Here is an 11,649-nt window from a genome sequence, read left to right as displayed (position 1 = left end):
GTACATCTGACCTGGGGGTGGTGCCCAGAGGGCTGAGCGGCTCGAATGGAGGGTCCAGGGGGCAGATGCAGCAAAGAAGATGAGAGAAAGCAGACTTGTAGGAAGTTAAAGACTGGGCAAGCCGCTGCTGCCGTCGGGCCCGTGTGTGACGCTCCGTGCCTCCGCCTGGCTTCCCTGCGCACACCACGTCCACAGTGACACCCCCCCCCCACTCCCGTGTTCCTGCTTTAGAGCTCTTTTCAGCCTCCCTTCCATTTCCTCCTCGTTTCACATCCTTCTCTTCTGCCTCTGCCCCTGGATGAAAATCAGACTCCCTCCTCCTCCGCTCCCAGCACAGCAGCCCTGTTTATCATTCTTCTGGAAGTTGCCATTTTGTTGGGGTCATGTTTCTCCAGAGGATGAGAGGATGAATGAACAGGTGTTGTTTTTTTTTAAAACCCATCGCTCAAAGTCAATTGTGTCAGCATATTATATTTTTAAGTAAATGCTTGGCTCACACATGAGTGAAAATGCTGGATGATGGAGCAAGGCAGCTTGGGTCCAAGTTGTGATTCCCGCGCTTCCTGTCTTCAACCTCTTGAGTTTTAGCCAAGGGGGCTAAAGATGGAGCTGCCTTTCTGGGGTCGTTGGAATGATTAAATGAGATACTTTGTATGAGGAACTTAGCACAGTGCCTTCTACATGACTCATGATTACTATCGTTATTATCATGACATGAACGTCAGAACTTTGGGCTCAGAGTGTGAAACCCTGTTTCATTCTCAGATCTTCCAATGGCTAAGTGTCTTCCTATTTCAGAGTCTAAGTTTTCTGTTTCTAAAATAGAAATTGTAACAGCCATGCCTCCTCCACTTTGTTGAGATGCTGTGAGAATGACTGATACTATATTTACTAGGACTCCGAGTCTTTGGAAATGACAATGAAATACGTTCTGGAGTCAACTGTCCTTGATATGTTAGGACTTGAACCATTTTTATGTGAAGAAGAGAGGCCTCATCGTTGTGAAAGGGGGCAAAGTGAAAGTAATATGACTCCAGGGATTGTCCAGGGAGGAATGAGCCTCAGGCCAAGACTTCCTTTTCCATGAGTCGCTCCATGTCATTCCAAAGTAGATAGATAGCAGCCGTTGTCTACCTTTGTCTGCCTGGCCAGGCAGAGTACGACATGGATTTGGGGGCTAAAATTAATGAGAGGAGAAAAGATTGTCGTCAGCTAAGAATAACCATTCCGAGAAGTTTGTATTGGAGGAGAGTAAGAGAAGTTGAAGGCTTCTAGGGGAAAGCAATGCTATCATTAATTGGAATAACTCAGTTATCACCCAAGATGAAATTCCTACTTCAAAGCAGTCTGATTCGTGGCACTTCCTATAATTGATACAGCAAAGCAGCCACAGTCACCATGGAGAACAGGTTGGGCTGATGGATTCTGTGTGATTCTAGTGAGCTGCCCCGCTGTAGGGATCCGTGGAGCGGTGCCTGGTTTTCTGTCTGGACCTTCTGCTGTTCTCCACCCCGTAGTCTCTGTTCTCTACTGCGGACATTCCTCACAATCCCACCCCCGGGGGGGACCTTGGGTGCCTTTGGGAAAGAATACAATTTTCTTTCCATTCGTCCCCTCAAACCTGAATTTCTTAAAAAAAAAAAAAGAAGAAGAAGAAGAAGCTTTTCTCTTGCCTCGCTCTGGTGTTCTTCCGTCACAACACACTTGCCAGTTGTCTCAGGTACTTGGGCTTTAGTGGGAGAAACATCCAGGTGCCAACGCTGAGGTCGGTTCATTCCCAGCTTGGGTCCCTTGCTCCCTTTGCCCCGGTCCTGGCATTCCAGATCATTCCATGCTTACCTCCCCCACCCCTCCCAGTCAGGCTGCAGATGGAAACGGTCACCTGAGCCAGGAATTAGTGGCTGCATCTTCCCCAGGATTCTTGCCCAACACCTGCTTATCAAATCTTTCCTCTGCAGGTTCTTTTTGAAAAATTCTCCCTAAGGTGCTGTTTGCTCTTTTCCACCCGGCTTCTTCTGGTCAGTTTGCATTCCTTTAGGCTGCTCCTGCAATTCCACAATCTCTATCACATCGTCTGTTGTCTCCTCTTGTTTTAGGATCTCCTCATGAGGGGTACTTTCCCTTCATTGCCTTTGGTTGGTTTGAACGAAGCATGAGGCTGTGGGAACTTGTGACCAGTGCGTGTTCCGGACTGTCCCGAAACCTCTGTGAGGGAGGTACTGGCTTTCCCTGGGGTCTCCGTCATTTGTCCATCCTGGGGTATCTGAGGGCAATGATCTCTGTGTGTTTTGTCCCCTCCTCTACGCCCAGGGCCTGAATCAGGACTTAGTACACAGAAGGCATTCAAGTGTTTGTCGAATGAATGCGTGAATAACTTGTCTCTGAAACTGGGCTGCCAGAGCTCAGGGACTGGCCCCTGGGGATCACGTTCATTTTTCTCAGTAGGAATATTAGCAAAGGTAAGACCCGCATTAACAGTTCAGCCCTTCCATCTACACTAAGATGTGTGTTCCTCCATTCCCACCCCTGCCTCCCCAGCTCAGGCATATCTTAAGGTCCTGCAAGGGAACACTCAAGATTTCAGCTGCTGGCACACGCGGCTGGCATCTCAGGTGATGCCGAAGCCAGCCAGCCACGCGGTCGTGAGCGAGGACGGAGCGAGAGCCTGGCCGTGATGGATGGCCTGTCCGAGGCTGGCGACGCGGACTTGCTGTGATGAATTTGCCTTCGTTGTAGGCGAGCCAGTAATCACAGCCTCGCTGTGGTATCAGGGGATCATCCTCCTCATCCCTGAAAAGGGGGTTCCGTGTTCACATGCATATCCTTTGTGCCACTCGCTGTCCCTCTCTTCTGGCGGGAGTGGAGGTAAGAGAACCATATTCCAGTAATTCCCGGAACACTTCTTTCTGTTGGCTCAACTGCCTTCGCTGTTCCAGTTAAATAAGAGACTTTAAACATGTTCCTTAAAGGCTGCCACCTCCGTCCATCATTCTTCACTTCCAACAGGATGTCATAGTGCTGGGGTGAATGCCTCTCACCCATAATTAGTAATGGAGCGCATGAAATTTGTAACAGCGCTTTGGTATCCTTCAGGATGAAAGGTGCTCCATAAATGTAAGCCATGATTATTTTTGCCAGCTAAATATAAAATTTCCACTAAGCGCCACTTAACACTGTTGCTTTAAGGATATTAATTGGGCCTTTTAACCACACAATGCAATTATAAGTCTAATTGAAAATAATTGGTCAACACGGAGGAGGAAAAAGACCTAAACCAACTGGTAAGCAAAACAGTAAGATTGTTAAGGCTCCTCTAGTTAAGAGTTTACTTTAGGTGAAAAAAGGGCAATCAGCCAGCTCTGTCTTGGTGGGTAAACATTCTCGTGAAGTGTGAGATTCCAGCAACCCTATAATTAATCCTGAATACAATGGTCGATAAGGGCGAGAAACTTCGGGAGTGAGCTTACACATCCCTACCGGAGCTTTCCACCAAGAATCCTTTCTCTGGCTTTGCAAATGCTATTTTCACATTATTTCCTTGGAATAAGTCAAATGCCTCCACCATCCGGCCCCCTTGTTGAGAGGGGAAAGAGGTTTCAGCTTTAGAAAATACTTTGTGTTCTTGTTGTCCTCGGAGGCAGGCTCTCGGACTGACAAAGCGCAAGGGAAAAAAAAATTTTTTTTTGAAAGAAAAAGGAAAAAAGAGGGGAAACCGGGAGCTGGAGACTATGGCAAGCTTTACAAATTGGCACAGCCTTATCAACAGCACTTCATGGTTTTCTGGAACTCATTCAAAGGAGAATTTCCTTTGTAAGAGACGTTTAAGCTTTGTGTGATTTAAAGCTATATTTGAGAGTTGATGAAAATTGCTTCCTAGTTTTCCAGACTCTCAAAGCATCGATACCGATTGTTTACTTCTCGCGAATGTATCTCCTTGCAGGCATGACTTGCTCTGGGTCTTAGCTGCATATTTGTTTCCCCGCGCTCTGGTTTCCTTCCTTCCCCTTCATTGCTGCTACATTAGAGGATCATTAGGTGTGTCACTCAGGGCTCCTACCAATTTCCCTTGTCCATTAAGCCAGTCCCTTATGGTCAGGGGCAGACTTCCGTGCTGTAAGGTGACTGTCAATTTCACCCAGCAGTCACAAGGGATTAGGGAGTCTTTAGGATTTCTAGGACACTGGGCAAGCCCCTCAGCGCTCTGGTCCTTTCCTATGCACTCTTTGAGGGCAAAGACCACGGTCTCTCACATATTGTTTTCAGCCCTGGGCACCCTGGGACACATGCTATTATTTTAACACCCACACGACAAATCCTGTTAAAGAATATAATTAAAGTGAACAATCTTCCTAATTAAAAAAAAAAAAAAACCCAAACATTCTCAAGCCCCAGCCCATGACTCATTTATTAAGACAATATTTGGCTGCAGAATTCTCACAGCAAGGAATTCAGAACCCTTCACCGTTCCAGGGTAGGATCTTAGCTGTAGAGTCATGCTCCTGTTCCTAAAGAGAGAAAGTGAGTATCAGAAGGACTAACATTTAGGACACTTGGGTGCTGTTAAGGCTCACCGTGACTGTACCTGCGTTTAGAGGTCTTTGAAAGAACAGTGTCTGGAACAGAAAATGAGCTATTTCAGGTTTTTACTCGGCTATGCACAGGTGGAGAGATCTGGGGCAAATCTTTTCATTTTGCTAAGATTTAATTCTCCGTAGTCTGTGAAACATCGCCCCTGCGGAATTAGGGGATACACATATCGTATTACATATTGTGCTAGCATCCCAAGCTGTACGTGCAGATATATAAAACGTATCACAGAGACACATGATAGGGCCTTGTGCAATACACTTGTAGCTGCAGAAGAGGAATGAATGGAAGGGGAGGTATTTAGGATTGGCCGACAAGCAGGACTCGAAGACCAAATGGAAAGTCGAGCTTAGAATCAAAGGGAGGCCAGAGTTCCAAGAATTGCAGCAACGACTTTCTTGATAGGAGAGTCTAGTGCATTAGAGGTTATGTATGTTTTTAAATGTTTACTTATTTTGAGAGAGAGAGAGAGAGAATGTGTGGTTAAGGCAGAGAGAGAGAGAGAGAGAGAGAGAGAATCCCAAGTAGGCTCCACACTGTCAGCACAGAGCCCAACTCAGGGCTTGAACTCACAAACTGTGAGATCATGACCTGAGCTGCTGAGCCACCCAGGCGCCCCATTGGAGGTGATATATAAAATGTTTTAAATGAAAGGATTTGCTAACTATGTCATCAGGATGGATATGTGTGCCAATGAACAGACTTTTTTAATTATGAGAGAAATTAGTTACTGTTTTAATTACTTGGAAAGTGATTATATTGAAGCGTTGCGTTGCCCACCCCCCCTCCACTTTGGGTTGCTGGAACAATTTGCTGTGATCAAGAACCTATTCATAGAGAATAGTTTCTTTAAACACAAACCTCAGTTTCCATATAAGGGAATTCCTTGCGTGACAAATATCCATTTCAGTCACTAAGAGTCTTGCCTGAACCTCATCTTAAATGTGATGAAAAGTGAATTTCAATATTTGGGTAAAGCAGTGTGGAAGACTGAGAATATGATCAATAATAACTATGATTTGTTTCGGCTATTGTTTGAATTTCTAAGCAGGGACATTTGAAATTGTCCCGGCTTAATTGAAACCCAACATGCAAGAAAAACTTGTTAGAAATCACGGAAATAGAGAACAAGAGTTGTGAAGCATTGCTCCTGTGACTTTCAAAGAAGGACAGAAAAATCAATCCTTAGGCATACTCACATGTGTGTGCCATAGAGTCAAATTATGTCACACGGATGGTAATACCCACCATGTTAATTTTCATGCCATTGAATCATTGTTCCTATGTCTTGTGGCTTATATATTTTTTTCTTCTTTTTAATAGCTTCCTCCCATAAACTGTCATACTGTCATATGGATAAGCTTCTAAGGTCATCCTAAAAGTTCAGACTCACCCACTGCCCCAACATTGCCTGGGGTGTGTGTGTGTGTGTGTGTGTGTGTGTGTTGGGTGGGGGAGGGAGGGCCTTTATGCAAGACAAAGGTTATAAAGTAGCAAAGGCAGTTCCTTGAAAATTCAAGCAACTTTCCTTCTATGGGTGAACGGGGAATGTAGGAGCCCAACATGTAAATCAGAGATCGCTCAGCTTGTTAAATGTTTTGGGACCGAAGCTTGACCCCTTGAGAGCCACCACCACAATGGAAGTACTTTGGCCATTTGATATTCATGAGACTGGGGAGGTTTAAGATGCACTAAGGACTCAATACGGGTGTGGAGGGCGTTGGCTTTCTAATGTAAACACCATTATCATTTGGAAATCAATTAGCTCCTTGCAAGAAGGAACGCGAAGACCAGAGTCCTCTAAACTACTATTGTGAGCTGGGACTATTTGCTTTAATTAAGAGGCGACTGACTGGATTATTGTCTCAAACCGAGGTGCTGGGAAGAGCCAGAAAACTACACTTTACCCTGGTGGACAGCAGGGCTCGGGGGAGGGGACAGCCTCCTCACCAGGCTGGTCTAAAGCAAACTCGCTTTGCATCTGGGAACTTTTCTGAATAAGGAAGCCAGCCCCAAACAATGGGGGCAAATGCAAAGCAGAGACCTCGCTAGAGCACTTAGGCTCTCCTTCAGTTTGCCTGGTTTCCGTATCAGGAAGATCTGTGTGATAAAGTGTTGTCTTTTGCCACTTACTTGTCAGAGATAGAAAGTGATATAAAAAAAATAATTTTAAATCGGAACTTTGGTGTCAAAATGTTGGTACCATTAATGTGAAATCATTGCACTAAAACCTGAAGTGAAAATTCCTTGCTTGGTTGGAAAAAAAAAAAAAAAGTTTGGTAACCAGTAATCTACAAGGTCACCTGCCTGGGTGTCCATAACCTTTTCTTCTGCTGGAATTTATGTCCAATCAAGCCACTGAAAAGACCTGCAATTCTCTTTCTCATCCATTCATCCAATAAATAAATGTTAGGGGCCAACTATGCGTCCCCGTCCTCAGTCCTGGGTGATTCGTAGGAATAAGGTGCAGCATTTCTCTGGGGAGAGAGAGGAGACACGAGCTGCTATGAGCATGTAGAAGTGCCTTGTCTTTGGCAATCAGAGCAGACTCTGATCCTGAAGGAGAGGCAGAAATGGCTGGCCCAGACGCAAAGGAGAAAGGTAAGGGAGGTTCAAGCTCAGGGGTGCCGACGGTGGAGAGGTGGGGTGTGACGTGTGAGAGGCATGTGAGGGGTAAACAGGAGCCCGACACAGGAGGTTAGCCAGTATCATCCTAGGGGCAGAGGGAGCCATCAAACAAGGGAGCGTGGTGATTAGGTAAACGCGCATGTTTTAGAAAGATCATTCTGATAACAAGGTCCCAGCTGGTTTGGAAAGGGCCAGGTTGGACCCAGACAGATTCCGGGCTTGTTCTGATAAGTCCTGTGAGAGGGGCCTGTGGCCAGGGCCCGGGTGTAAGCAGTGGGGCCCGAGAAAAGAAGATGAGTATTGGAGAGGAGGAATCATACAACTTTGTTGTGAATTGGAAGGGTGGGGTGAAAAGGACGGGGGTTGGAGAGTTTCTGGAGGAGGGAAACTGAATCTGTGGAGGGCTTTGCTGTTCCGTGAGCACGAGCAGTTGGGAAGAGAAGCAGATACGCCACGTCGGGGTCCCTTACTCAATGCGACACATTTTTAGTACTCTGGAGGTGGCCTGTGTGTGTGTGTGTGTGTGTGTGTGTCTGTGTGTGTGGCTTAGCAACTTCAAGGGGATACGAGAAACTCAATTATTAGCTTAATGTCACTACAACCTTTATTTTTGGGTGTGAGGTTTTCCACATCTGTATTGTCATTTGGTATTAACTGAGTGAATCACGGCATCTCTGAAGGACTCTCCATAGTTTAGGAAGCCCTGTTAGGTCGATAATAGTCACTGAGTATGAACAAAAATAACTCCAAAGTGGATCATTTGCTTTAAAAATAATTAGGTACTTTTTTCTTCAGTTTCTCCCACATATTGACATACGAGATGTTTAATGCCTTACATATTATCATTTTCCTTTTATTGTTTTATAATTTGTACATATATAATGATAGCCACCATTTGTTGAATACTGAGTCAATGTTTTACATATATTAATTCATTTAATCCTTCTAACAGCCAAATGAGATTATCATATATTGTTATTATTATTACCCTCTTTTAACAGATCAGGATATTTGGGCACTGGGTTCCGGAAACATACCCAAAATCGTACAACTGTTAAGGCACACAGCTAGGATTCAAACTCAGTCTGGCTTCAAGCCCACACGCTTTCCCAGTGCGCTAAACCAGCTCTCACACTGCAGGGCCAGTGGAGGAAACGCAAAGGAGAATCGGCCTTCAGAGCCCTGCACCCAACGCATCAAACTGGCTCCCATTTCCATGACCTCGTCTGTGACCTCGCCTGGGCTCACTCTTTTTACCTTCGACATCTACCTAATGTAGATGATAGATTTGTACTACAAACCTATAGGTAGATTTTTAAATTTGTTTCTCCTGTTTTTAACTGTATCAGTTCCTCCTCTGTATCAGTGTAAATTCCATTTGCACTTTATGCCAGTTTCACCTCCTAATGATGTTGTAAATACCCACAAAGCAGGAATTAGGTTTCCTCATTTCCTGTAATTCCCCAAATACCCTTATTCTCGTAGCAACGTCCTGGTAGGAAAGGGTCAACTCTTGACTGATGGGAAGTGTAACAAGGTTGAATCTAAGGACAGGAGTAAGTATCCAGACACTTTGATATTAGTAAGCTGGGCAATAAGCTGTTTTATTTAACCTTCCTGCCAGCCCTACTATATAACTGGGGTTGTAGATATTGTTATTAGCCCATTTTACGGATTAGGAAACTGAGGCACTGAGAAGTTAAGTAGTTTGCCCAAGGTCCGGGCTAGTAGGTAGAGTAGTTGGAATCTACACCCAGGTCGGTGGGACCTGCCACCCGGATGTGTGTACCTGTGTGGCTCCACCATGCCGCAGGTGATGTGCAAATGCCCTCCGTGTAGAGCTTGTGACGACGGGCTTCCACATGAGATCAGGAATAAATCTTCACACCCCGCAATTGTGCCCAAGCTGCCTTTCCCCTACCCAGTGTAGGTGCGAAACACAAATCATTTAAAGCAAACATCAGAGCCCTACTTGGAGTGATTTGTATTTGTCTGCTCTTTGCTGTTAACTCGGCGTGTAACCTCATCTTGACCCAAACTAACTCTGATGAGTACAGAGCTGTGACCTCGGGCTCCATAGACGACCAGCCGTTGTTCGCTCCACTTCACATTTCTCAGCTCTAAACAATGAAATCTGCCCCGCTGGCCAGCTTTGGTGCCTTGTCACGAAAACGGGACACTTATTCAGTCCTTAACCCATGTTACTGAGCAACCGGTAGGATTAAATAAGAAGATTTTAGTCCCTGTGTATCAGCCAATTCCTCAATATACTTATGTCAGCTAAAGAGCGTCATTTTTCCTAATTAATTACGGCGAATCCTCCCATTTATACATACAGTAATCTTACAATAAAATATTCTCAGAAAGAAAGACCTCACTGCCTGTAAAACATCAATTACTGTAAACGATTACCCTGGGGCGCACTGTTCATCGTTAGCCGTGCACTATTTTTGAATTTTTGGTGTAGGTAACATAACTCCAGTCAACGGTATTGGCAAACTCAAGATCCTTCTTCAATGTGGATTTCGATGCGCTGACAATACCTTCCCAACTATCCCTGGCAAAGGATTATTTTTCTACCCCTCGATCCACTGCGGACAGATAGATGCTTTTGTAACTACTGTAAAAGCTTTGCGGCAATGTCAGATTGTGTGCTTTCGATTTTTGTACTGACCTTGCTGCAAGCTGGTTACACACTTTGGGAAGCACTACCCAGACGACCTCTCGATGTCTCTTTTTTAAAATCATTTGTTACTTTTTAAATTATTTTTAAAATTTTATTTATGTACTTATTTTGGGAGAGACAGAGCATGAGTGGGGCTGGGGTAGAGAGAGAGGGCNACACCCTCAAGGTCCATCCATGTTGCTACACATGGCCAGATTTCATTCTTTCTCGTTGCCCCTCTATTTTTAAAAATGTTTATTTATTTATTTATGGGGGGAAGGGGAAGAGAGACAGGGAGACAGAGAATCCCAAGCGGACTCCACGCTGACAGCACAGAGTCCGACGTGGGGCTCTAACGAACCATGAGATCATGACCTGAACCCCAAATCAAGAGTCAGATGCTTGATCGACAAAGCCACCCAGGCACCCCTCAATGTCTCTGTAGGTTATACACACGGGCCCTTGGCTGTTGTTTTCCGATTGTCTTCTAAGAGAGTGACAGAGGCCTCATTCGTGTACACTTTTTTTCTCCTTCTCGATTTGGGTCTTCTAAGGGTCTAGGTTACGCGGGAGTCAAGACTGGGGCATCAACTGCTGGGAAGGTGTTCTTCATCTAAAATTTGCTTCACGCTCTCAATTGTTTCTAAGGAGCAAGGATGAGATTTCATTTTCTTTCAGGAAAAACACTAGACTCAATATTATTCTGGTCGTATCCGAGGGAAGTCAGCCATCCTTTGCAAAGCTAATCAGAGCCCCCCTCAGATCCACTAGCTCTCGGGGCAGTTTGCTACTGCTGTTGCTGCATTATCAGAGGATACATTTTATAAAAGTGCTGGAATGTCTCTCCTTTGTCTTCAGAAGGATGAGCCCTTAGGTGTCTGTACCTCTCTGCATTCCTTGTGTTTTGTTAGTAGGAAGTGCTGCAGAAAGCAATACGGTCAAAAACAGATGCCTGAAAATGGTATCAGCTGACATAAAAATGTTGATATTCTTTAATCTGATCATTATCATCTCTGGGGATTTGCTTTAGGAACATTTCTGGAAAGAAAAAAGAACTAAACAATGAAGATATTAATTGAATTTTCACTTGAAAATAATAATAATATTAATATTAATAAAAGAATTGGAAACAACTCAAAGATACCACTGGATGGAAATGATTAGATCAAGCAGAGTTGATATATACAATAGGAAGATGCATAACGATCATGGAAACTATGTAGGATGCAGGTGTTTCTGTAAATGCTAAGTGAAAGCATATTGAGCATCACTCTTTGGTCAGATGTCCGTGTTGGCCCCTGGTCTGGCTGCTCTGGCCATCTCCTCAGTCTGCTCCGAATGACACGGGTGCCGACTCCCGCAGGTCCCCGTGTCAGGGAGCTTCCCGCTGAATTCTGTCACTGCAGGCACGCGGAGGCTGGAGCCTGAGAGGAAGGGAGGAGTGGGTGGGTGTCGCCTCGCCTTTGTCTCCGGCCCTGGCAGCAGCATCTCCGCTGTGCGTGTCCCTGCCCACAGATGCAGCCACTGTGGCCCCAGCTATGCTGGGGGACAGGGCCACTCTGTTTGGTAATATCGCTTCCTGCCTTGCTTTTCCACCGTAAGGATGGGAGCAATTGTCTCACTGTCTTCTGTTTGACTTTCAAGCTCTGCTATCATTTCTCTGTATTGTCTTCACTGTATTTTAAATATGTGAGTGTTTTCCTTCCTTCCTTCCTTCCTTCCTTCCTTCCTTCCTTCCTTCCTTCCTTCTTTCCTTCCTCCCCCCTCCC

General features: G+C 45.1%; 1 protein-coding gene and 1 long non-coding RNA gene across 9 annotated transcripts in view; one reads left to right on the top strand and one right to left on the bottom strand.

Annotated features, from left to right (window-relative positions):
* Nucleotides 1-455: 455 nt before the first annotated feature.
* Nucleotides 456-1,814, bottom strand: LOC144226922 (uncharacterized). Its single transcript, XR_013333779.1, has 2 exons — nucleotides 1,674-1,814; nucleotides 456-1,177 (listed from the first exon to the last, which is right to left on the bottom strand). It is a non-coding gene; the product is annotated as an uncharacterized LOC144226922 (long non-coding RNA).
* A 110-nt stretch (nucleotides 1,815-1,924) lies between these two features.
* The window catches only part of LOC144227000 (uncharacterized), a 15,829-nt gene continuing 6,104 nt past the window's right edge, over nucleotides 1,925-11,649 (top strand). For 3 of the 8 annotated variants that reach the window (XM_077758526.1, XM_077758525.1, XM_077758528.1), the window contains exons 1-2: nucleotides 1,925-1,984; nucleotides 2,097-2,216. In XM_077758526.1, coding sequence (XP_077614652.1) covers nucleotides 2,153-2,216 — 64 coding nt within the window. In that variant the 5' untranslated portion in view covers nucleotides 1,925-1,984; nucleotides 2,097-2,152. The other 5 variants (XR_013333812.1, XM_077758527.1, XR_013333810.1 and 2 more) reach the window with 4 other exon arrangements.

This window comes from Crocuta crocuta, unplaced genomic scaffold, assembly GCF_008692635.1.
Source record: "Crocuta crocuta isolate KB4526 unplaced genomic scaffold, BGI_CrCroc_1.0 scaffold32, whole genome shotgun sequence".
Taxonomy (NCBI): domain Eukaryota; kingdom Metazoa; phylum Chordata; class Mammalia; order Carnivora; family Hyaenidae; genus Crocuta; species Crocuta crocuta.
The sequence above is the reverse complement of the archived record's forward strand: the minus strand, read 5'-3'. Positions and strand labels throughout refer to the sequence as shown.